General features: G+C 47.8%; 1 protein-coding gene and 1 non-coding gene across 2 annotated transcripts in view; both read right to left on the bottom strand.

Annotated features, from left to right (window-relative positions):
• Positions 1–2028: 2028 nt before the first annotated feature.
• Positions 2029–2100, bottom strand: TRNAY-GUA (transfer RNA tyrosine (anticodon GUA)). The gene has a single exon. It is a non-coding gene; the product is annotated as a tRNA-Tyr (tRNA).
• Positions 2101–4408: 2308 nt separating this feature from the next.
• The window catches only part of STK32B (serine/threonine kinase 32B), a 386337-nt gene continuing 363424 nt past the window's right edge, over positions 4409–27321 (bottom strand). The window contains exons 11-12 of the mRNA XM_055435021.2: positions 26755–26819; positions 4409–6362 (exon numbers count right to left, since the gene is read on the bottom strand). Coding sequence (XP_055290996.1) covers positions 6224–6362; positions 26755–26819 — 204 coding nt within the window. The 3' untranslated portion in view covers positions 4409–6223. The remainder of the gene's footprint in view (positions 6363–26754; positions 26820–27321) is intronic.

The following is a 27321-nucleotide window of genomic DNA, read 5'->3' on the forward strand; positions in this document are numbered from 1 at the left end:
GCGTCTGCCTCCAATTGGGAGACCCGGGTTCGATCCCTGGGTCGGGAAGATCCCCTGGAGAAGGAAACGGTAACCCACTCCAGTATTCTTGCCTGGAGAATCCCATGGATGGAGAAGCCTAGTAGGCTACAGTCCACGGGGTCGCAAAGAGTCGGACACGACTGAGCGACGGAATGGAAGGCGGAAAATGTACATATTGCATAGAATTAAAATCATGTCAAGTTCCTGGCAGAAAGAGGGCATGTAATAAGCTCTGGCCTCTCTTGGGACTCCTGAGGGAGAAGCAGGCTGGGGCACTGCCCACTGGGTTCCCTCCATGCCTGATCTTTGTTGTGGCTTCTGGGAAGGTCACTGCTAGCTATTTGACCCGAAGCCTGCAGTAGACTGAGTGAGAAGGCTCAGGAATGGAGGGCTTACAAAGAGGGTAAGTGGTGGAGACTGTCATCTGCAGGGCTCAGCTTGGACAATTTGCAGGAAGAGCTTCATGAGGTGGGAAGAGATGCCTTGCTTGGTGAGAACTGTGGCTTTGCATGGCACTCCATGGGTTAGCATGTGCACACCTTCAACCAGAGCCCCAAAAGTGACCTTCATAGCTGCTGCTTGAGAAAGGCAGAGCAGGAATTACCAGGCCCTGCTCATGGGTGCAGAAATTGACATTCAGAAATGTAAGGACTTGCTGAGAGCCTGCCAGTGGTTCCACACAGTGAATGGTGGGGCTATGATTTGAATCCAAGTCTCCCATTCCAAAGCATCTCTTGCTGGGCCAGTATCAGATTGGGTGGGCTTGTGCCCACTCCAGAAAGGACCAGTGTGTCCAGTGGGGAGCAGCCTCCCAGCCATCATTGGAGACGTGGGGATGTGGAAACCACTGCCTGATTTCTGTGCAGGCAGTGGTTGGGGGCTCCCCATCTCAACACTCTGTGGATTCAAGAGGCTGTTCCTTCTGGAAGTGTGTAAATTAGCCTGGGATAGAACCTGCACGCTGAATTTACTAATTAAGAAATGAGAAACCAGAACTATAAAAGTGGCATAGAAATACAAGAAACCATTCTTAAGTAATCTTTTAAAACTTTGAACAGAATTACAGATTTTACTATTTGTGATAAACTGGTATATATAATTTAACCAGAACCAAAAGAAAATTAGTATTGTGTGAATTCTGAAGCACTTTCAACATGTTGTAGGAATAATGTGCACTTTCTTGAGTTTTACACATTCATAAGTAAATGGTCTGTATCTCGAAAAAAAACAAAAATGATTTCTGTGAAGGCAGAGGACCCTGGAAAGGGAAGTGGACCAACCTACGATGGGAATTGAGGTGAGTCTGATGGACAGGGCTCCCTAAAGGAAGCTGAAAGATAAGACCTAGCAAGGGGGCCAGGGGGCATCAGGAGGTGGGGACCCAGGGACAGTGTGTCACTGCATGGGATCTTCCCAGGACCAGTCACATCTTGTGCTTTCAGAAGGTGAGGGAGAAGGCAGACGGGCAAGAGCTGAGTTGCCTGCAGCTCAAGAGCTCTGCATTGGAACCACCCTTAAAAGAGCTGATTATAACAAGTCCGAACTGTGTCTCTACAGGCTGGAAAGAAAGAAAGGGGTGGAGGCCCATGTTCTGGCAGAAGCCTGGAGGTCATGGCTCACGGTGGCCAGGAGCCATGATGGTCAACACAGCAGAGGTGTGACAACAGCTGTGGGCACTGAAGCGTCAAGGGACGCCCCTTGTCCCCACTAGCGGGGAGGGGCCCTTCTGGTTAACGCGAAAGTACTTTGCGGTCACTCAAGCGAATCTGGAGTCAATTCTAGACAATACAATGACAATACAGAATTTGTCAGTAAGTGGGAAGGGACTTCAAGCATGTGGCTTGGAGTTTACGATTACTTTAAACTGAAGTTGAAGTAAAGTGAAGTTGCTCAGTCGTGTCCGACTCTTTGCGACCCCATGGACTGAAGCCTACAAGGCTCCTCCGCCCATGGGATTTTCCAGGCAAGGGTACTGGAGTGGATTGCCATTTCTTTCTCTAGGTTATCTTCCCAACCCAGGGATCGAACCTGGGTCTCCCGCATTACAGGCAGACACTTTACCATCTGAGCCACCAGGGACTACTATTACTATAAATGTGAGTAATTTTTGCTTATTGGCATAAGACTGAAATATATTTCAGTGGAGATGGGAAAGCCCTGTCAACGTTACCAGTTTACAGCTTGTCCCTCTGTGCCTAAATCTCAAATCATAAGGTGACTCCTCATGGAAGTTCTTCCTTGGGCACATATATCTTTTATCGGATTGCTTTCCTGACAACTGGCCTGGGGCTCTGTACTCTGGGAATGGGGGTTTGGATGAGGGAGGAGGGAAAATTCATCTGGAATTTGAGACCAAGGTGATATGTCTCTAAAGGGGATGGGAGGGGGGCTGCATACTTCATTGGTGGGTCAGGAAGAGGCTGCCTCTGGGAAACCACTGGGACAGGGAGAGGAAAAAAAAGCCTAGGAGATGGTAGTGGGGCCAGATAGATGGCTGCTAAAAGCAAGCTTCACCCACTTGGAGAGTTTGTGTTGGACTAGCTTTTATCTCACTCACCCCAAAATTATTGGTTGTTGCTGGTTAGTCACTAACTTATATCCTCCTCTTTTGCGACTATATGGACTGTAGCCCACCAGACTCCTCTGTCCATGGGGATTCTCCAGGTAAAAATACTGGAGTGGGTTGCCATTTCCTTCCCCAGGGGATCTTCCTGACCCAGGGGTCAAACCCAGCTCTACCTACATTTCCAGCCGGATTCTTTACTACTGAGCCACCTGGGGAGCCCCCAAAAATGATTACCTCCTGTGAAATAGGTGATTTCAGGACTGCAAATGGGAAGTGTGAGGAGGTAGGCATGAGAACCTGACCTCTCTTAGGAGTCTGGGGAAAAGGAGGATGAGTCATGGATGAAGGTAACCCTGTCATGCAGTTGGCAGAAACCAGAGCTATAAGTAAGTCATAGAAAATGTGTGAGAGGGTGTGTGGGGAAGATTATATCTGACTTGGGTCAGGGTTGCCATGAGACCCAGAAGGCATCATGGAGGAGGTGGGATTGGCCCAAGAAAGTCACGCATTTTGAGATGCCGATGTTGAGATGGGGGTTGAAAGGGGTCCCAGGTAGCAGAGGCAAGTCGGCAGAAGCAGGGAGGCGGCAAGTTAAGGAATCTGTACAGTAGAGTGGATACTGCTCATTTGCACTCATGTGTGGGCTGTAAGGTTTGAGTGGCAATTTGAGGAAATTTTAAGAGTGTTTTTCTTTAGGTGGAGAGTTTTCTGTATTTTCCTCTATTAAATAGAGTGTGTCTTTGCGTGTGTGAGATGACGATGAGATGATGACGGTGACGGGATGGTGATGATGGTGGTGATGCTGCTGCTGCTGCTTCTGATGGTGATGACGATGATGACGGTGATGGTGATATGATGGTGGTGGTAACGATAGTGATGATGGTGATGACGATGATGACGGTGATGGTGATATGATGGTGATGCTGCTGCTGCTTCTGATGGTGATGACGATGATGACGGTGATGGTGATATGATGGTGATGGTAACGATAGTGATGATGGTGATGCTGCTGCTGCTTCTGATGGTGATGGTGATGGTGATGGTGACAATGGGGATGATCATGGTGATGATGATGGTGGTGACGACGTGATGGTGATATGATGGTGATGATGGTAATGATAGTGATGATGGTGATGACGATGATGATGGTGATGGTAATGATAACGATGACGGCGATGCTGCTGCTGCTGCTTCTGATGGTGATGGTGACAATGGGGATGATCATGGTGGTGATGATGGTGGTGATGACGTGATGGTGGTAATGCTGCTGCTGCTGCTTCTGACGATGATGACGATGATGACCGTGATGGTGACATGATGGTGATGGTAACGATAGTGATGATGGTGATGCTGCTGCTGCTTCTGATGGTGATGGTGATGGTGATGGTGACAATGGGGATGATCATGGTGATGATGACGGTGGTGACGACGTGATGGTGATATGATGGTGATGATGGTAATGATAGTGATGATGGTGATAACGATGACGGCGATGCTGCTGCTGCTGCTTCTGATGGTGATGGTGACAATGGGGATGATCATGGTGGTGATGATGGTGGTGATGACGTGATGGTGGTAATGATGCTGCTGCTGCTTCTGACGATGATGACGGTGATGGTGACATGATGGTGATGGTAATGATAGTGATGATGGTGGTGAAAATGATGGTGGTGATAATGGAAACATGAATTGTGATCAGTTGGACTGAGCCTTACGTTGCCACGCTTGGTTTTATTCTGCGGGCAAAGGAAGCCCATCACTGACTTGATACACTCCCTGTGTCCCTGCCCCGAGTCTCTTATGTCCCTCACTAAACTTGACTCTCAGGGGACATTGCCCATCTCACCCAACCATGAACAAGAGCAAAGTTGTAAGAAGGAATCTCCAAGAAATGGTTTATTCTGAACAAGGAACAAGGCTGACTTGAACAGAGCCAGGAAATCCAGTGTCTCGGGCTACTTCCAGCTCCTGCCCCAAATTCACGAACTCAGTCCAGTGAGACACCCTCAGTGTAGCCACGGTCACAGTGAAGAGAGAAGCAGCCCCGTTTCCTGCAGGGGACAGGATGGTGCCCACAGGGAACAAAGAATGAAAACTGTACAGAAACGTGGACACGCGGACAATCCCATCTAGAAACAGCCTGGGTTCCAAGGAGGAAAACAATGATCATTTCTTTCCTTTTTTCAAATAAAAACATAAACCACATGACATATGAAAATGTCTCTTAAGAGATCTAAGAGATTTATGATGTAAATAGTGAAAGTTGGATGAAAAATAAAAACACAACTGAACTTTTCACAGGAATGCACAGATATCAGAGACTCCAGAAAGATGAGTTCAAACAATCTAAAACACCAGGCTTGTTTCTACAGAAAACTGACCTGCCCAATGAGTGAAACAGGAAAGTTTCTTGAAATTATGTTGATTATGATGTTGACCAAAAAATGCTACAAAGTAGTTTGCGTATGTCACACACAGGATCTTAACTTTTTAACAACCCCAGGGGTTAGTTTTTTTTTAATCCCTATTTTAAAAGGAGAAAACTGACACTGAAGTGATTACGTGATTGCCTGAGGTCTTCTGGTTAGCAAATAGCAGGGCTGTATTCTGATCACAGCCCTGATTCCAAGTCTAAGCTTTATTCCGGTTGCTAAAAGCATCTCCCAATTCAAAAACAAAGTATTCCCTGAACAGTTCATCAAGTAGTTTGCTCTTAGCGTGAGCCCACAATCCTTCTAGCGTAAACCTTCTAACCAACTGGGCTTCCCAGTTTGTCAGTGTGGAGCAGCCTCCTTGATGGCAATTGGAGACCCTCTTTAACATGGTGCTGATGAGATGATGTCACCCCCTTCCAGGAAAGGAAACTTAGATGGAGACAAGAGACTCAGAGTTCTGCCACGGGACTGGGTTTTGGGAGGAACTCTGCTGACACTCTTTAGGGGTAACTGATGGTCAGTGACTTGACCTTCTGAATTGAATGGGCATCGTCCTGCCATCTCAGCACCGGGTGTGGGGTAGGAGTGGAGACCTGATGAAATTAAAGGTGGGGACAGTGGAAGGTCAACTTAGAACATCAGAAAGACTGGCCTGGCAGAGGAGGCAAAAGAGGACACTTCCGATTTTGCTCCAGGATTGGGGGATCATGTCTCCATAGGCAGGGCAAACGCATCAGACGATTAAGGGCTGCATTTTCAAAAGTATACTCTGAAGACCCAGGGTAGACCGAACTGCAAAGTTGTGATGGTCTAGCTGCTTTAGGGGATGGGAGTGCACTCCAAATATTAAGGTTCTATTTCGCCTGTATAAATAATGTCATAAATGTCAAAGGTTTTGCATGTCCACTATCCAATTGGATTCTTCCGATAACTTTGTAATCAGAGGTGGGGCATAGAACTGTGTAACCCCTTTGACAGATGTGGAAAACTGAGGCACAGAAAGGGCAAGGCTTGTCCACAGATGTGCAGGGAACTAGCTGGGCAGTTGGGACCAGAACCAGTCTCCCCAGCTCTGAGCCCAGGGTTTTCTCTGCATCTGATGTTATTTGGAGTGAGACGGGGACCATCGTGGCACAGAGAGGGGCTTTCAGTGAGCAGGGCAGAGGTGTGTGCAGTCTCGCTGGAAGCTGAAGGTGGTGGCTTAGCTGCTGCAGCCACGGGAACAGGCATGGGCCAGGATGTTGTTGTTACACCCGTCCTGGAGCTTGCCCTGGGCCTGGCTCCCGGCCCGGCCTTCTGTGTCCAAGAGCTGGCCGCCCTGCCCCTGCTGCTTCCACAGCCTGCAAACAAGCACAGCACAGACCCAGTTAGTGATGCAGAGCAGGGGACGTCCAGGGACAGAGGGGAACCAGAGAGACCAAGGAGACTTGCAGGAGCAGAATGCTGTTTCTGGAGCCCGCAGGCTGGGTCCACACCCAGCTCAGTTGGCTCTGATGAGTTACTCAATCCCCAAAGCCTCAGTTTCTTTATCTGTAAAATGGAGATAATTTCTACCTCATGGCTTCTTGTGAAATCCACAGGAGGTCATGTATAAAATTTCCAAGTTCACACAGTAGGTAGAGGGTGAGCCCCACATATCATTCATGCATATATGAATAGTGAATGCCCACTGGTGGACCAGCCATCATGCCCAGGAACAGAGGAAGCTCTGGCCAGCAAAACAGTCAGCGTGTCTGTCCTCATCAAGTTTACCACCTGATAGGGGAGATGGATATAGATCAAATTATCTCACAAAGATAATTATAGGGGAATGGAATGCAAAAGTAGGAAGTTAAGAGATACCTGAAATAACAGGCAAGTTTGGCCTTGGAGCACAAAACGAAGCACGGCAAAGGCTAATAGAGTTTTGCCAAGAGAATGCACTGGTCATAGCAAACACCCTCTTCCAACAACACAAGATACGGCTCTACACAGGGACATCACCAGATGGCCAATACCAAAATCAGATTGATTATATTCTTTGCAGCCAAAGATGGAGAAGCTCTATATAGTCAGCAAAAACAAGACCAGGAGTTGATTATGGCTTGGATCATGAACTCTCTATTGCCAAATTCAGACTTAAATTGAAGAAAGTAGGGGAAACCACCAGACCATTCAGGTATGACCTAAATCAAATCCTTTATGATTATACAGTGGAAGTGACAAATAGATTCAAGAGATTAGATCTGATAGACGGAGCGCCTGAAGAACTGTAGACAGAGGTTCGTAACACTGTATAGGAGGCAGTGATCAAGAACATCTCCAAGAAAAAGAAATGGAAAAAAGGCAAAATGGCTGTCTGAGGAGGGAGGCCTTACAAATGGCTGAGAAAAGAAGAGAAACTAAAGGCAAAGGAGAAAAGGAAAGATATACCCATTTGAATGAAGAGTTCCTCTGTGATCAATACAAAGAAATAGAAGAAAACAATAGAATGGGAAAAACTAGAGATCTCTTCAAGAAAATTAAAGATACCAAGGGAACATTTCATGCAAAGATGGGCTCGATAAAGGACAGAAATGGTATGGACCTAACAGAAGCAGAAGATATTAAGAAGAGGTGGCAGGAATACACAGAAGAACTGTACAAAAAAGATTTTCACGACCCATATAACAACGATGGTGTGATCATTCACCCAGAGCCACACATCCTGGAATGCAAAGTCAAGTGGGCCTTAGGAAACATCACTACAAACAAAGCTAGTGGAGGTGATGGAATTCCAGTTGAGGTAATCCAAATCTTAAAAGATGATGCTGTGAAAGTGCTACACTCAACATGCCAGCAAATTTGGAAAACTCAGCAGTGGCCACAGGACTGGAAAAGGTCAGTTTTGATTCCAATCCCTAAGAAAGATAATGCCAAAGATTGTTCAATTCAACAACCGCACAATTGGACTCATCTCACATGCTAGTAAAGAAAGTAATGCTCAAAATTCTCCAAGCCAGGCTTCAGCAATACGTGAACCATGAACTTCCAGATGTTCAAGGTGGATTAGAAAAGGCAGAGGAACCGGAGATCAAATTGCCTACATCCGTTGGATCACAGAAAAAGTAAGAGAGTTTCAGAAAAACATCTACTTCTGCTTTATTGACTATGCCAAAGCCTTTGACTGTGTGGATCACAATAAACTCTGGAAAATTCTGAAAGAGATGGGAACGCCAGACCACCTGACCTGCCTCCCGCGAAATCTGTATGCAGGTCAGGAAGCAACAGTTAGAACTAGACAGGGAACAACAGACTGGTTCCAAATTGGGAAAGGAGTCCATCAAGGCTGTATATTGTCACCCTGCTTATTTAGCTTCTATGCAGAGTACATCATGCGAAATGCTGGGCTGGTTGAAGAACAAGCTGGAATCAAGATTGCCGGGAGAAATATCAATAACCTCAGATATGCAGATGACACCACCCTTACGGCAGAAAGTGAAGAAGAACTAAAGAGCTTCTTGATGAAAGTGAAAGAGGAGAGTGAAAAAGTTGGCTTGAAGCTCAACATTCAGAAAACTAAGATCATGGCTCCGGTCCCATCACTTCAAGGGAAATAGATGGGGAAACATGAAAACAGTGAGAGGCTTTGTTTTTGGGGACTCCAAAATCACTGAAGCTGGTGACTGCAGACATGAAATTAAAAGACACTTGCTCCTTGGAAGGAGAGCTATGACCAACCTAGACAACATATTAAAAAGCAGAGACATTACTTTGCCAACAAAGGTCTGTCTAGTCAAAGCTTTGTTTTTCCAGTAGTCATGTATGGATGTGAGAGTTGGACTATAAAGAAAGCTGAGCACTGAAGAATTGATGCCTTTGAACTGTGGTGTCGGAGAAGACTTTTGAGAGTCCCTTGGACTGTAAGGAGATCCAACCAGTCATTTGTAAAGGAAATCAGTCCTGAATATTCATTGGAAGGACGGATGCTGAAGCTGAAACTCCAATACTTTGTCACCTGATGGGAAGAACTGACTCACTACAAAAGACCCTGATGCTGGGAAAGATTGAAGGCAGGAGGAGAAGGGGACGACAGAGGATGAGATGGTTGGATGGCAAAACTGATTTGATAGACATGAGTTTGAGCAAGCTCTGGGAGTTGGTGATGGAGAGGGAAGACTGGCGTGCTACAGTCCCTGGGGTCTCAAAGAGTCAGACAGGAGTGAGTGACTGATCTCACAAGGAAATACCTGAACAGATGAGCACCCAGACTTACAAAATACTCCACGACAAACGGTGTTGAGGGAGTTTAATTCTTTAAAAAAGTTTTCTTCTTGAAGTATAATTGATTTGTGTTGTGTTAGTTTCTGGCGTACAGCAAAGTGACTCCGTTATATATCTCCACTTGTCTATTTATATGTTCTTTTTCATATTCTTTTCCACTGTGGCTTATCACAGGATATTGAATACAGCTACCCTTGTCATTTATCTATTTTATGTACAGTAGTTTACATCTGCTAATCCCAGACTCCTAATTTATCCCTCCTCCCTTCCTTCACCCTTTGGTAACCATAAGTTTATTTTTTATGTGAGTCTGTTTCCATTCTGTAAATAAATTCATCTGTATCATATTTTAGATTTTGCATATAAGTGATATATGATACTTGTCTTTCTCTGTTTAACTTACTTCACTTGGCATGATAATCTCTAGTCCATCCATATTGCTGCAAATGGTATTTTCATTCTTTTTTATGGTTGAGCAATATTCCATTGTGTGTGTGTGTGTGTGTGTGTATGTGTGTGTATATACACTACATCTTCTTTATCCATTCATCTGTCGATAGACATTTAAGTTGCTTTTGTGTCTTGCCTATTGTAAACAGTGCTGCTATGAATACTGGGGTTCTGCGTTTTCTCTGGATATGTACCCAGGAGTGGGATTGGTAGATCATATAGCAACTCTATTTCTAGTTTTTAAGGATCCTCCTTAAAAATAGTGGCTGCACCAATTTACCTTGAGGGAGCAGGGATGTGAACACTGCATTTCCTAACAGCTGGCCACCTTGCTGCCTTCCATGTGATTGAGGAGGTCAACATTCTTCTCTTTCTGATCTCATCAAGTTCAGGATCATGCCCTAAACCACAGCTGTCATGGCGTGTAAATGGTTAGGCCAAAACATGAAGCGGAGACATTTAGGGGGGCAACAAGAAGTCTGATACCAGGGAAGAACTCAGCTCAAACCCTGGATCTCAACTCCAGCCACTTGAGTCAAGGGGTCAAGCTGTCTATCTTCTGAGCTTCAGTTTCCCAATCTATCACTGGGGACTATATCACTTTCTTGGCAGGAGGCTAAAGGGAATCAGAGAGGGTGGGCACGAAATATCTAGTACAGAGCTGGAATAATCATATTACTAGAGTTCTACCTTGTTCTGAAAGACATGGGTTTCAGCCGGAACGTACCTTTTACATTAGTATATTCTATCAGATGGAGTGCAGGCTTGATTTAAATGAAAGAGTTGTTTTACCCAACAAACTTCTGTGTGTGCTTGTCACATGCAGAGCACTGTGGATGACCCTCAGATGAACACAACACACAGCCTCTGATGGATCACAGTTTGTGTGTGTGTGTGTATGTGTAGTGGGGACACCTAGTGTTTGGAACCATGCTAGTATCTGAGCAAGTCCTTCAGCCAATGCTGAAATACCAGCAGTAACACAGTGGTTTATAAGATAGGGGATTTGGTGGCTATCATTTCCTGTCCTTTGTCTACTTGCAAGAACTAGGATCAGGTGTGCGGTCCATCTGCCTCTGAGGCTGGCAGCCCTCCAGGTGGGACAACTGGGAAAGGCAGTTAGGATAAAACACGTCATCCTAGTGGAGGAGGGGTCAGGGCCAAGGGGCCAGAGCTGGGATCTAGAGGGCAAAGTGGGCAGGGAGGGGAGAGTCCAGGGGGAGGGAGGGAGGTGGTCGGATTTCATCTGCAAGGCTGGGATTGTCTAAGAATCTTGCTTCTGTTTTCTTACTCCCTCCCCTTCATTCAGAGAGACTCGCTCAGGCATCTCTGCGGCGAAAATCAGATCAGAAATAGGGAAAACTCAAATGACAAGAAACCTATGGAAGTGAAAAGGAAATTGTTTTACTTACAAAGTAGGACATTGCTGTTTGGTTCACATCTGTGATGTTGCATAATTCTCTAGGTATATTGCAAGATAAAGATGAATGCCATTAAGATTTTCTTTTAAACGCCCCAACATAGCATAGATAGCATTACTATCTCTAGACTTCTGTACTCTCTGATTATAATGCAAAATAAAGTTTCAAAAGCTGCATAATAAAGAGTGGAGCATATGGAAGAGGGAGCCCCAGTGAGGGAGAGATGGAGTCTGAAGTCTTGTGTAGATCAAGGAAGGCTTCCTGCAGGACGCAGCTGTGGAGCTGCGCTTTAAGGATTGGCGTGGAATGTGGGCGCTGGAGGGAGGGAAGAAATTTGAAATGAAAGGACACCAGTGCAGTAAGGCACAGAAAGTAAAAACAAAAAAAAATTCCAGGGTGGATCAGAGTCTTTTTTGGAGCTGTGTAATTTCAGCCACTTCAGCTCCTCCTCTTGGACAGAGCTGTTTTAAAGAGAACTGGCTGTTTCAAGTCTCCCCTCTTCTATGGAGGGTCGTATGTGGAACAATATGACCTGAGTGCTGGGGGCTTCCAACAGTAAGTAATTGAAAGGTGAGTCACGCCGCTAGCAGCTTACCACCAGGCTCAGTGTGAGAGGAGGAGACAGAATTAAAAAGGAAGAGCCCTCTCTAGACACCCACCCAGCCCCCTCCAGAACTGGATTCTGATCTAGTTCTTGGAGGCTCCAAAGCCTGCCTTCTCTCTCTGCATCTATGGTCCCACCCACCTGCCAACTATTTACCATCCACTTACCCATCCACGTTCCCTTCACCTATCCAGATATTCTACTCCACCCTTCCATCCATCCACCATCCATCCATATGTTCAATTATCTGTGCCGCCCCACCCCTACGTGTCCACCCTACTCACCTGTGTCCCGCACTCACTTACTTATTCACCTGCCCCCCCATGCACCTCCTATACAGAGATCTATCTATCTCACCCATTCACTACCCATTCATTCCGCAATGCATCCCTCCATCCACCCATCTGCTCATCATCCATCTGCTGACTCACCTGTCCATCAATTCACTATCCACCCCATCCATTGGTTCCCCCAGAGACTCCCTACTTACCCATCCCCACACAGCTACCTCCCATCTATCACCTTTTCATCTACTATCCAGCCAGCCATCTATCCATCCACCACCCTTCTGCCTGTTCATTCATCCGTCTACTCCCATATTTCCATTCATCTGATCAATCATCTGATCCACCTATCACTTCCACATCCTTCCACTCATTCTTTCCACCAGCTATGAGTGTGCCAGGCTCTATGTGCAAGGCTCACAGATGAGGCCTGGGAACACGACAGTGAATGTTCACTGTGATGAAGTCTCTGCCAGAGGAGGCAGTACGGCCCGGCATTCAGGGCCTGGGCTTAGAGCCAGGCTATCTTGTTCTGTCTCTGAGTCTGCCACTTACTAGCCACATGATTTTGGGAGGCTGGATTCAAACCCAGTTCTGTCTGTCTCCAAGGCCCCTACTCTTTCCACTGAATCTCACGCCTTTCAATCTGGATCTGGGAGGACAGAGCATGGAATGATTTTGTCATTCTCTGAAGAAATGAGAAAGGCTCAGTTTGCTCAAATAGAAACCCAGGAACCAAGACAGTGATGTAAAACCATACGGTTGGCTCCAAGAGCTCACTTCCATGACTCGCCCAGAGCCCAGTTATCTATATTTCAGCAGGAAATGAAAAAGGATTTTACATATCTTAGTAGATGTAGCCCAAGTCTACTGATGCAAATTGGCTAGTTATCTCTGCAATGGCAGGAACATTTAATTTTCTCAGCCAACTTTATCAAATTAATTGTCAGTTTTGTGACCAGAATTCCGAGTGATGGATGTGAATGCTCTCAACATCCCGAACTCAAGCATTAATTGTCAGAAGAAAGTGCTCTGTGATGGAGACCCTCGATTAGCGAGACTAGGACACATTAAAATTCGTTGTAATATGGGCTGGAGGCATTTTTCAAAGGCAAAGCACTACATAGGACGAAAAGAAAATGGTTAGCAATCAAACTCATTTCAAACCAAGCCCTTTCACACCCTGAGGATGCAATCAGGTTAACACCAACATTGATCTACAGCCTCAAATCCTAGGTGCAGCCTGGCTTCCTGGTTCAGAGTGACCAGCTTTCCTTTGTGCTGGGTGCTTCAAAAAGGAAAACGCTTCAAGCACCGTCATACCTATTCATATCACTTCACTGGTTATATGTGTCCAGAACTGCATGGCATCTTGGAGTGGCCGTGTGGCATGGTGGGAGAATGCAGGCTTTGGGATCATACAGAATTCAGTCAGGATCCCAGCTTTGCTGTGAGTGGCTGAGGGACCTGGGGGAACTCACCCGACTTCTTGAAGCCTCTCGTTCCTCGCCTGTAACACAGCCACAACACCACCTCTTTAATGAAGGTGAACAAATGCATAGTATCTACCTGCCTGTAACAGGTACTTTATAAAGCGCAAGGATTTTTATGATGATGATTGCAGTGAGGATGTGTGATTTGTGCATACTCAGTCGTATCTGATTCTGTGCAATCCCATGGACAGTAGCCCACCAGGCTTTTCTGTCCATGGAATTCTCCAGGCAAGAATACTGAAGTGGGTTGCCATTTCCTCCTCCAAAGGATCTTCCCAACCTGGGGATTGAATCTGCATTTTTTTTGCCTCCTGCATTGGCAGGCAGATTCTTTACCACTGTGCCACCTTTCTTTGTTATTGATTGCAGTGTGGGGACACTCCCAGTTCACAGATGGAGAAATTGAGGATCAGTAAGTCAAGTTTAACTTCCTGTGACAGTTCTGATGAATGTCTCCCAGCAAGGAGGCCCCCACAGATGGTTCCATTCTCGGGGATCAAGGAGGGAAACACAGAAAAGTGCAGGGTACTGGAATAGGGTACACATAGAGTGGCTGAAGGTCAGGACCCAGCAATGGGTCAGACAGGACAACAGGCTCAGGTGGGGGGAATCCAGTCGCACAAGTCGCAGTGGGATCCAGGGGGGTCTGCAAACCAGGAAAGGCTGGGCATGGAACTGGTGCCTGGAACCGGGTCTCCAGCCTGGTTGCTGGTCTCCCCTCCTCTGGGAAAGGGCCACGGCATGCCATCTATGACCGTGCGTCAGCTGGCCGGGGGCAGGCACACAACGTGTGCTGGAAAGCTGGGCAGGTGGAGGCAGGAACAAACGCCCAGCCAGGTTTCTACTGCTCAGCAGCTGCCTGTTTGCACAGGTTGGCAGGCTCTGTCTCAACACACTGAGGGGGAAAGGAAGCCGGTCCCAACCGAATGGAGTAACAGGGTATCCTCGCTGGACAAGAATTCATGACCACTGGCAGAACTGGTGAGCTCACAGACCTTGTGGACACCAGTTTGCATGAGTCAAACTGGAGCTTTATCTCTTGTGGCCAAGGGAGCTGAGATAGGTTGCTGTTTTGTGTGCATATGTAAGTGTTGGTTTAAAAATTAAGGCAAAATGATGTCTGACATGGCACTTAATTGATACAGTACTATATTGGCCTGGTAATTTTGTGTGTAATAAGTATTACTAGCAAACATTTGGGCAGTGCTGACTGATCGTGTTGGGAGGGTGTTAAGTGCTTAACATCTGTTCAATCACTGGTCCATACAACAGTCTTTCATACGGGGTAGGTTTTAACACCCCCTTCCCTGGTGGCTCAGACAGTAAAGAATCTGCCTGCAATGTGGGAGACCCTAGGTTGGGAAGATCGCCTGGAGAAGGGAACGGCTACCCTGACTCCAGTATTCTGGCCTGGAGAATTCCACAGACAGAGGAGCCTAGAAGGCTACAGGTCATGGGGTTGCGAAGAGTTGGACACAACTGAGCAATTTTCACTTTCACCACTTGACAGACGAGGAAACTGAGGCCCTAGTGTGAGGTCTGAGGTCACAAAGCAAACATGGATCAGGATTCAAAACCAGGCAGTCTGATTCCAGAAGCTGTGCTCTTAGCTATTATGTATACTGTCTGTCCATGGTTAATAAAAAACCAAAGAGTCAAAGTTACTGGAAAGTTCTGGAAGGGCATGCACCAACTTGGAGAAGAGTTGTCTGTTTGGGGATAGAAGGTGGACATTGGAGAGAAGGAAGCAAACAGTCACCTGGTCTAATTGTTTGCACACTGCAAGAAACCCTTCTCCAGCATCCCTTGCACAGAGCCAGCCCGTCTTAACCCAAACCCCACTGCCCTCCTCCCCAGATAGTCCACTTCACTTGGGAACTGCTCAAATCCTTCGAAACTTATCCTTCACATAGAATTTCAACTGAGAAATCTGTGGCCGGATAGCTCCTCCCCCTTGGCCTTTGGTGCACTTCCTGGAATTATTCAGATGATTCTAATTTTTCTCTCTCTAGGGACATACCTTCAATTCTTAGGACCCCCTTGAACTAACCACCTTCCACTGTCCCCCAGGTTCACCCCACCCCACTCCCCACTTGCTCTCCAGCCTGGGAGTATGACTTGTAGGAATTGCATCAAAAGCTCCCAGCTCTTTGAGCTTCCAGGGCTTGACCCTTGGGGAGCCCTGGCAGAAATTAGAAGTAACAAGGGCATTAAGTCTGGGCATCAAGTCCCCAGTCCCCTTCCTGTGCTGACCCCTGGGGCTGCTGGGAACCTTGGAAGGTCACTGCTCCAATCGATGGAGCCTTCTGAATGGCCTCGCTCTCATCTCTTCAATCTCCCAGTGGGTACACCTTGCCTTTTCTGCAGCCCCAGTTTACTTACTGCACAAGCCTCTATGACACCCTTATAGCCACACCTTTGTAAAGGGTCCTTTGTAGATAAATTATCCTTGGAGAGTGTCTCCTCTGCAACTCTGACCGATACAACATCATTTCTAGTTCCCCATGAGGTGTCTCTTCCTTAAGTAAAAGCTCAGTATAACTGGCTGTTCTACTTTCAAACCTCATCACTTACTGGGAAGATCACCTTGTATGCAACACTTATCTTGCAAATTCAATAAGAGCCTTTGGCCAGAAGCATTAAAATTCTATTTTATCTCCTATTGCCTGAAGCAAAACCTATTTGAAGAAGTCTGGGGATGGAGTCAGCTGTGCTTGGGTGTGACATAGCAGAAAGGAGGGGATTATCTTACTAAGCATCCTCTCTCCCCTTTTGCAAACAGATGAGCTTTGGGGGAAATAGAAGGGATGGCAGCCTCGGGTTTCTGAGTGATAGGACTGGGATTTGTTGAGTTCATTCTTACTCAACACCTCCTCATTTAATACCTACACCACCCTTCCAGATAAAGTTGGGCAAATGACTCCTTCTCTGTAGATGTCATGTGTGTGTGCTAAGTCACTTCAGTTGTGTCTGACTCTTTGTGTCCCCATGAACTGTAGCCCACTGGTCTCTTCTGTCCATGGGATTCTCCAGGCAAGAATACTGGAGTGGGTTGCCATGCCCTCCCCCAGGGGATCTTCCTGACCCAGGGATCAAACCGGTGCCTCTTGTGTCTCCTGCATCGTAGGCAGATTCTTTACCACTGAGCCACCAGAAAGTCCTCTGTAGATGTCAATACTTAGAAATCAAGGTCATGGTGATGATTTGTTTTAGATAAAATGTATGTAAATGTGTATAAAGCATCAAGCACAGTGCATGGTATATAACAGGCTTTCAATATTCTAAAAAATGATAACCTATTTCACTTAACTGACTAGCAATGAGATTTCCATATGTAATGGAGAAAATTCGACCACCACCACCACCACCACCAACATTTACTCTAAAATAGAACAGTGGATCCTATTTATAGCTTTCAAATTTACACATAGCCTTATTTCACATAGGATTAAATAAGGCCTATAAATATTCATATAAAAATTAAGGTACCTCTTTTTGACTAGAGAAATCTGATGGAAGGAAAAATAAAGATAGGTCTTTAAATGAGTTAAATCTGAGCAGACCAATGACCGTATGTGCTTTAGAGCAACATGATACAGGGTTGTATACACTTGAGGCAATTTGTCAGGGTCTATGTGTCTCCTTAACTCACTCCAGTATTCTTGCCTAGAGAATCCGGTGGACAGAGGAGCCTGCTGGGCTGCCATCTATGGGGCTGCACAGAGTCGGACATGACTGAAGCGACTTAGCATGCATGCATGCACTGGAGAAGGAAATGGCAACCCAGTCCAGTATTCTTGCCTGGAGAATTCCGGGGATGGAGGAGCCTGGTGGGCTGCCATCTATGGAGTTGCACAGAGTCGGACACGACTGAAGCGACTTAGCAGCAGCAGCAATGTGTCTCCTTTGACCGACTGAAAACTGGCCATGTTTTATTTTCTGTGGCTGAGATGGATATGTCAGGATCAGTTACCCTTTTTAACCCAGCTGCAATTTCCTTTGACTGAGACCCCAGCGAAAAGGGCAGAGGGCCCTGATTCCTGTGTGATTTCTTGATTTTGAGTTTTCATGGAACTAGAGTTTCCCTCCGGTCACTTTCATCTGGGGCTGAAATTCCTCCCGCGGTTTCAGGCCACAGAGTTGATTTTCCCCGGCCGTTTTCTTGTCCTTTGGAAAGGTGCCGCTTTGCTTCCCATTTCTGGATTCCCAGAAAGCCTCGCCTTCAGTAACTCAGTCGCCTGGCCCCTCTCTCCCCTCTCCCTCAGACACATGACTGCAGTCACGCTTTTATCAGTTTCCCTGACGGTGAGACAGGCAGGAAGACACCACGGATAGACCCGCGATGGGAACTGGTGAGAAAGCAGCTGCAGGCTCCCCGTCGCCACCCTGAGCTCAACACACGGCTCGCGCTCTCAACTCTTAGCTGCTGTTCCCTTTCACCTGCTCCTGTAAAAGCGAGGCTTGCACCGCATTTGGAATCTCAGACTGGAGAGAATGTCAGTGCACTGGCCTCGATTTCAGAGGCTGGATTCTCAGAGGCAGCCTCCTCCTAGCAAGGAAGTTAGAAGGAAGGTGCCTGAGGAAAGGTTTTCCCCATTGTATAGAAGTATCTGGGAAAAGTGGCTCTAACTCTGTCCCTCCTTCCCTGTGGGTTGTTGAAGAGCTGAGAAGGATGTCAAGGTTTTCTGTGGGTGACACAGGCCTTGGTCAAGTCATGGAGTCACTGATACACAGCCCAGCCTTTATTGACACACTTATGGAGCCTGAGGCTCAGAGAAGCTGGAACCACACCAGGCTGGCCACTGAGAGAAGCAGGGCCAGGACCTGCAAAGTCCACTCCATTCCCAAGCCTGAGATGAGTTATCCTCATACCCCCTTGCCGCCAGTTCCCAGTGGCTCCAGGCCACAATGGAGGGTCCCTGTCTACCTGCTGGGAACTTCCAAGGAGGCCACATGGGCAAATGAAGACAGCAAACTTTGAATACACCGTGATTCACAGTAACTTGTATCAACTGGGCCACCAGATGCGAAGAGCCGACTCACTGGGAAAGACTCTGATCTGGGAAAGACTGAAGGCAGGAGAAGGAGGCGACAGAGGATGAGGTGGTTGGATAGCATCACTGACCCAAAGGACACGAGTCTGAACAAACTACAGGAGACAGTGAAAGACAGGGAGGCCTGGCATGCTGCAGTCCATGGGGTTGCAAAGAGTTGGACATGACTGAACGAATAACACTTTCATTACACTTTGGGCTCTGGAGCTAGACTGCCTCCTTATACTCCTTTCCCTCCCTGCTATCTCTTGGCCATGGGCCCTCCACCGGCTTTATGCCTACCCTTCTCAGCTGCAAAATGAGGGAATAAAAGTAGCTGGCTCACAGGATGGATGTACAGACTAAATGTCATACAGCGAGTGCCCTATAAAAATGAAGCCTAATAACATCGGCTCCCTGCAAGTCAGGGCCCCACAGGACGCACTGGAGAGAAGAACCCCAAAGACACCACTGCAGAAAGTAACCCCTTCCTTCATCTCACCAGACAGTGAGCCCCATGAGAACAGGGACTTTGCTCCCATTCTATCCCCGGTACCCCACCCAATGGGGATGCGGAATAAGCATCTGCTGGACAACTGGATGAAAGCATATGTAGCAGAAAGAGCCCAGAATCCAGTGGATGGAAGATTAGACTTCAGGTCCTTCATGTTACAGTTAAGAGCTGCAGGAGCTCAGGAGGAAGAAGGATGAGGAGGAGAAGCAGAAGTTTGAGCAATGGTTCTCAAGCAGGGGCAATCTGCCTCCCAGGTAAAGTTTGGGGCCATATTTGGTGTCATAGCTATGGAGGGGCTATGGATATCCAATGAGTAAAAGGTCACAGATTCTGCTAAACATCTTACAATGTATAGAACTGTCCCCACGTCAAAGAATTGATGTCAGGAGTCATCAAATGTCAACAGAGCTGAGGTTGAGAAGCCCTGGATTAAGGAAACATGATCCTAAAACCCATAAAATCACATACAGTCATTGTTAATAGCATTACTAAATATAGCGTGTGCAGTATTTGATTATTAAAATGTAATGTTTTCAGGGGCTCCAAAGGTAGCTTTAGTATGATTTTAAATGTTTTAGTTCTTTACAAGATGAAGCAGATAGAAAATTCCTTTCTCATCAGGGGCTTCTTATACTGCAAAGCTTTGTCAACTGCTACTGAAAAGACCTTTTGGAAAAATCACCCCTGCTCTGATATTTGGCTAAAATTGGAAGACAAGCCCCATGGTGCATTTCTCAAACTAATGGAAGCTCACCTGCCTGGGCCCTTGGAAGCCTGGACTAGTCCCTGGAACCAGATGCTCCACCTCGCTCAGAGGCCTTTTGCCAGCTGAGACCATGATCCATTAATAACTGTGTTTCCAGAAAATTAGGCAGTGCTAATTTTAATTTTGTTCTCTGTTTAGAAAGTGAGGTCCAGAGAAGTCAGACCTAGGGCATCTCCTCCACATTTGCACAGTGGTCCAAGCAAATCTGTGTCCCAGGCTGTACCCTTCAGGCTTCAAGCATCCTGAGGTCATGGGTCCTGCTACATCCACTTCTGTGTCCCCAGGTACCAGTCCAGGATTATGATGCATCTTTCAAAGGACCAATGAGAATCTTCCACGGGAGCTGATGCAATGAATGCCTGGCTCATGTCCCCTTTATGCCTAGGACAGTAGTCCCATGACACTGGGGGACCTTTAAGAGCTTCTGCTGGTTGAGGAGGCACACCTGGCCCATGCAAGAGGCAGGTAGCTGTGCAGGGTATTTGTGTCTTCAGCGGCATCCTTCAACACATGAGGGCTCCAAGTTGCAGATGAATGATTCAAGGCCAAGGAGGAAGAAGACTGGAGGGTCGGCCATGTGTATGCATCACTGACGTCATCTTGGGCCCATTCAGTTCCTCCTGTCCCTCCACTAACCCTACCCAGGACTGTGCTGTGCAATAAATCTCTTCTCTGTTGTCAGTGGATTTGTAATGAATGTGTGTGTGTGTGCTCAGTTGTGTCCCAATCTTTGTGACCCCATGGACTGTAGCCCGCCAGGCTCCTCTGCCCGTAGAATTTTCCAGGCATGAATACTGGAGTGGGTTGCCATTTCCTCCTCCAGGGGATCATCTTCCCTACCCAGGGATCGAACCCTCATCTCCTGCATTGGCAGTCAGATTCTTTACCACTGTGCTACCTGAGCAGCCCCGTTGTAATGAATAGCTGTTGTTTAATGATCATAGATATTGTTTAGCTTCCCAGATGGCACTAATGGTAAAGAACCCGCTGGCCAATGCGGAGGATCTAAGAGACGCAGGTTCGATCCCTGAGTGGGGAAGATTTCCTGGAGGAAGAAATGGCAAGCCACTCCAGTACTCTTGCCTGAAGAATCCCAGGGACAGAGAAGCCTACAGTCCATAGGATCGCACAGAGTTGGACAAGACTGAAGCGATTTAGCACACAGTACAATGATCATCAGGTCCAAGGAGCATCTCGGCTCTGTTAGTCTCCAAATAAGGACAAAGACCTTGGCTGACATATTTTTGGCACCCACCCATCAGAAATCAGATAGGGTCTTAACTTAGGAATGCAGTTTCTGTCTCCAAGCACTTCCTTCCATAATTGAGCTTAACTATAAAACTCCTGATGGTCTCTTAGAAGTATGGAGTGCAGCTCGGGATGCTTCCAGATTGCCATATGCCTGATCCAAGTCATTCATAAGTTACCCACAAAAAACTTCATAATTCTGCTTCATGGAGCTGCCTGCCTGCCTAACTTTTCGGTCTCAATATACAGTGTCAGTTCGCTGGGCATTTTTCATTCCTTCTGTCCTTGGGGACAGTTTTGGATGGGATCTTTTAGGCTTCCCAGGTGGCTCAGTGGTAAAAAATCTGCCTGCCAATGCAGGAGCCACAGGAGACTCAGGTTCAATCTCTGTGTTGGGAAGATCCCCTGGAGGAGATGGCAACACACTCTAGTATTCTTGCCTGGAAAATTCCATGGACAGAGGAGCTTGGTGGGCTACAGTCTATGGGGCGGCAAAGAGTTGGACACAAGTGAGCATGCACACAGACCTGTGACTCAGCCAAGAACTAACTGAAGGACACACAGTTTGGGTGCATGGGTCTCCAGTAGAAATCCTCAAACCCTGAGGTGTCAGAACGCCTGGAAAGCCATGTAAGATGTACAGTCACAGGCTCATTCTCTCTCCTTCGAATTCAGAAGGATGCTGTACTTGTTTCCTAGAGAGCCTGTAACATGGTGCCCCCACCTGGATAGTTTAACAACAAAAACGTTTTGTCTCAGTCTGGAGGCCAGAAGTCTGAAGTCAAGATGTCAGCTGGGTTAGCTCCTTCTGGAGGGGCTGACGGAGAATCTGTTCCAGGGCCCCTCTGGCTCTGGTGGCTGTGGGTCATCCTTGGTCCCTTGGTTTGTAGATGCATCACTCCACTCCCTGCCTCCATCTTCACACGGTCTTCTCGGTGTGTCTTATCTTCTTATCAGGATACCACTCATATTGGATTCATGGGCTCCCCTGGTGGCTCAGTGGTAAAGAATCCAACTGCCAGTGCAGGAGACGCAGGTTCAATCCCTGGGTTTGATCCCTGGAGAAGGAAATGGCAACCCACTCCAGTATTCTTGACTGGGAAATCCCATGGACACAGGAGCCTGGCGGGCTGCAGTCCAGGAGTCACAAAGAGTTAGGCACAATTGATGCATGCATGCATTTCAGATGAAGAATCCTCTGTTCCAGAATGATCTCATCTCAGCTAATTGTATCTGCCACAACCTTATTTCCAAATAAGGTCATATTCTGAGGTCCTGGTGACTAGAACGTCAGCATATCTTTTGGAAGGTCATAATTTATCCTGTTTAACAGAGGCAGCAACTCTTAACACTAACAACTTCTATCCCCAGGATAGGAACCCCCGTGACCATGACACTTCCTTCCAGTTCATCTTTGTAGTGCCCTCTGCGGGGACAAGGGCCTCCCCAGTGGCTCAGTGGTAAAGAATCTCCCTGCAATGCACGAGACACAGGAGACACAGGCTCGATCCCTGGGTCGGGAAGATCGCCTGGAGCAGGGCATGGCAACCCACTCCAGTATTCTTGCCTGGAGAATCCCATGGACAGAGGAGCCTGGTGGGCTACAAACCCATGGGGTAGCAAGAGTCGGAAATGACTGAAGCAACTGAGCACGCACACAAGACGCTGTGGAGACAAGGTCTGTAACGGCCACACAGGGAGCAGGAGCCGTGGGTTTCGGGCGGGTGGCCAGGCCGGCGGAGACTGAAAGGAGAGGGAGCTGCTGGAGGAGGCAGGGGGTGGGCAGCAAGGCCCCAGTGGAGCATGAAGGGAAGCTTGGCTCGGTGTCTCAGTGTCCCCTCTCTGCATCCCACTGGCCACGTGGCTGATGTTGGAAAGAAGGTACTTAATTTTCCAGCCACCCCAGCATCAGTGGAACAGGTGCTTCATAAACAGGATTGCAGAAAGGAGTGCAGGATGTGCAGTGCCTATCTCCCTAATATAAAAGAGATTTTTGGAAACCCCTTTCACTCATGCTCCTAGTGGTCTACAGAGTCATGTTATTCTCCAAGTGTGATGAAAATGCATGTACAAAGAGGATTGTACAAAACGTTTATGACACCTTAATTCCTAAAAGATAAATTCTACAAACAGCCCAAATGTCCACAAGGAACATGGATAAACCATGTGTGCACTATTTATACAATGAGAGACAATCCAGCAATGAAAGAAATGAACCGTTCAGAAAAAAGGAAGTCCTTGCTTTGGGGCAGATCATGCCTCATGAACTGACTTCTCACAGGCACTTTCAGTTCAGTTCAGTCGCTCAGTCATGTCCCACTCTTTGTGACCCCATGAACTGCAGCACACCAGGCCTCCCTGTCCATCACAAACTCCCGGAGTCCACCCAAACCCATGTCCATCGAGTCGGTGATGTCATCCAACCATCTTATCCTCTGTCATCCCCTTCTTCTCCTGCCTTCAATCTTTCCCAGCATCAGGGTCTTTTGCAAGGAGTCAGTTCTTCACATCAGGTGGCCAAAGTATTGGAGTTTCAGCTTCAGCATCAGTCCTTCCAATGAATATTCAGGACTGATTCCCTTTACAATTGATGGATCTCTTTGCTGTTCAAGGGACTCTCAAGAGTCTTCTCCAACACCACAGTTCAAAAGCACCAATTCTTTGGCGCTCAGCTTTCTTTATAGTCCAACTCTCACATCCATACGTGACTACCGGAAAAACCTTAGCTCTGACTAGATGGATCTTCATTGGCAAAGGTATGTCTCTACTTTTTAATATGCTGTCTAGGTTGGTCATAGCTTTTCTTCCAAGGAGCAAGCAAGCGTCTTTTAATTTCATAGCTGCAGTCACCATCTGCAGTGATTTTGGAGCCCCCCAAAATAAAGTCTGTCACTGTTTCCATTGTTTCCTTTTCAGTTCAGTTCAGTTGCTCAGTTGTGTCCGACTCTTTGCGACCCCATGAACCGCAGCACGCCAAGCCTCCCTGTCCATCACCAACTCCTGGAGTCCACCCAAACCCATGTCCATCGAGTCAGTGATGCCATCCAATCATCTCATATTCTGTCATCCCCTTCTCCTCCTGCCCTCAATCTTTCCTAGCATCAGGGTCTTTTCAAATGAGTCAGCTCTTCTCATGAGGTGGCCAAAGTATTGGAGTTTCAGCTTCAACATCAGTCCTTCCAATGAACATCCAGGTCTGATCTCCTTTAGGATGGACTGGTTGGATCTCCTTGCAGTCCAAGGGACTCTCAAGTCTTCTCCTTGTTTCCTTTCAGCAGATGAGAAATTGCAGCAGGGTGGTTATGGGTGGATATAATGTGGGTCCTTTCCTGGGTACATCATGGAGCAGGGATGGGGTTTGACATGGAGGGGTTAGCAAGATACAGGATAGCATCCTTGTGGGGAGAAGCTAGGGGAATGACACTGCTCCCAGCACACCTGCCCTGACAGGTAGCCTATTAGCCTCAGGGTCACTGGGGAGCAGAGATGAAGGGACGAAAGAGCAGAAACCTCCGTAAAACCCACGCACATCTCCCCTTTCCCATCTTCTTCCCTGCCTCCTGCTTTCACAGACGCTCATCCTGACCACCCCCAGCGGAAGACAACTTCTATCCTCCATCTTTATTTTGCCAACTCCTGTTAATGGTGCCAGCCTCACTTCAAATCCACGACCGCAACTGTCACGGGGGTCCTTAGTATAGCCGGGTGATCTTACTACATTCACTTTTCCACGTGAGAAAGAACATCTGATTGGTCAAGGCCACTACATAGTTGAGTTTCTGCTAAAAACAGCCAGATGCCACCTGACAACGCAAGGAGGGGTGTCTCATTTTCATTTTCTTTTTAAGGGAAATAACTTGGGTTCTTCGGATTCCAGATTGAAACATCTTCTGACACACAGTGCCACATACAGTGTGACTGCTATCCACTCGGGTCTGTCACCCCTCTGCGTTTTCACAGGCTCCCATTTGCCACCCAGGCACTCTCTGAGGATGCCACTGTCCCTGCCTAAACTGCTGGAGGACCCGAGGCAAGGCTGCCTGGAGCTCATTCTCACTGTGGTCCAAAGCACCCAAGCTGGTTTGAGCGGAAGTTCCCAAGACTGACTGTCTACGGTGGGGAAGGGACCATGAGCCTTAGAGCAGGCAGGACCACAAGGAAAATGTGATGGGCTCTGAAACCTCTTATAATCCTAGCCCCCGCCTGCTCCAAGTTTCTTCCCACAAGGACATGATCAGTGGGTGAAGCTTTCTGGGGTGTGTGTGGTGTGTGTGTGTGTGTGTGTGTGTGTGTGTGGTGTGTGTGTGTGTGTGTGTGTCTACTAGCCTAGAGCTGTAGCCGCCCAGGACAAAGGACAGGCTACTGCCTCCTTCATCTGCCCCAGCACCCACTGGGAATTGGGCCCCGCCCAGCCCATCAACCCAAACAGCCCTCCCCAGGGCCCTCACACCCTGCTGCAACTTCCGCCCGCCCCCTGGCATGCTCCAGGAATTCAAGCTTCTAATCCAGCTGCAGGTGACCACATCTGCCAGGCCACCTTGCTTCTCTGTGTATTGTCCTCACTCATGGAGCTCCACACCCGGCCCTCCTCACCCATTAGGACACTGCCAGGCATGGCACCTTCAGGAGCTTCCCTGACACCCAGGCTGAGCCATGTGCCAGCTGTGAAAGCCGTGCCTGGGCTGCCCTCTCCCACAGCGTGTGGGCCCTCTGTGGCTGCCACCTGAGAGAAGCCAAAAGTGGTGGAACATGGGTGAACACATAAGGGTCAACTGGGCACGTGTCCCTCTGGCCTTCCTGGAGGGAGGGAAGCGGAACTGATCGTCTCTGCGAGCCCGAGGCCTGGGTGAATAACTAGATAAATGGGGCTATGTGCTGTAAGTCCTGCCTGCAGGGCCTCAGATCCTGCTGTGTGAGCCCACGGCCCCTGGGTCCTCTCTCTGAGTCATCAGGCACTGGTGGATGGATCCCCAGATGGTAAGGTCAGTGGGACCAAGCCTGAGCCTCCACTTCCTTGGCTGCCATAAGGGCAGTAATGTGATTAGGTCAGTCATGTGATCATGTCAGTCATGTGATCAGGTCAGCCCCTCCCACCTTACCATCATCCTGTCTCCTGCCAGCCCACGATGCTGGTTTCTTAGCACAGCCCACACCACGTTACCCCATCAAAGAATGACAATCACAGCAACAATCATAACAGTCATCCTTTTCCTGAATACTCCTACCACGCTAGGCCTTGAATCAACCTGACAACAACCACATGGCAAGGGCGTGATTTCCACTTTGTCGCTGCTGACAATGAGGCTCCGTGATGTTAAGCAACTTGCCCCAGGTCACTCTGGCAGCAGCAGACCCTGGACTTGATCCCAGGCAATTTTGCTCCAGAACTCGAGCGCGTAGCCATATGCTGGCCTGCCCCTCCGCACCAGCATCCTGTGTGCCATCGGTCCTGCTGTGGTCACCCCACTTCACATGAAGACCCCCGAGGCCCAAAGAGGTGAAGTTGGAGCCTTGCTTGGGCCAGACGGCAGAGGCAGGTTTAGAATAATGGGGTCTGCCTGCTGGTTCCCTACCAGCATTGTGGCTGGCTTCATGGGGTCCGGGGCCCTGATTCCCACAGGGAGACCATCTGTCCCTTGAAAGGGCTCTGCCCAGTGGATCCTGGTAGCAGACTTACTTCTCTCTGTTGAATACGATGAATTCCTTCCGCACGGTCTCCAAGCACTGCTGGAGGTGTCCATTCTGTCAAAGAGCACAGAGAGGGGACCGTAAGTGACAAAGCACCCTCTCGGGAGTGAGGACAACCAGACACTGATCTAAATGGGATGCTTGGGGCTAGGGACAAGCTAAACAGCTGGGCAGCCCTGACTGTGCAGGCGACAGTGTCATGGGGAGGTGAGGGCTGACGGAAGAAGATGCTTTTCTACATTTTAAACCATTAAATGCAATGTCAAAGTCTTGTTAAAATGGGTTATGAATTGAGGTTTTTTGTTTTACTATTTGGGCACATGGCATGTGAGATCTTAGTTCCCTGACGAGGGATCAAACCTGCGCCTCCTTGTGGTGGAAATGCAAAGTCTTAACCACTAGACCGCCAGGGAAGTCTCTGGAATATGAACTGAAAATCACGACTCTGGTTTCCTAATCACTTGAACGTTCATGAAGCCTGATTAAGCAGCATGGTGGGGGAGGGGGAATTCAAGGCCATCACGCAAAGGTGCTCATTCTCCTCAGGAACAGGTGC

The sequence above is a fragment of the Moschus berezovskii genome, chromosome 5 (assembly GCF_049115385.1).
Source record: "Moschus berezovskii isolate FMDL1 chromosome 5, NW_MosBer_1.0, whole genome shotgun sequence".
Lineage (NCBI taxonomy): Eukaryota > Metazoa > Chordata > Mammalia > Artiodactyla > Moschidae > Moschus > Moschus berezovskii.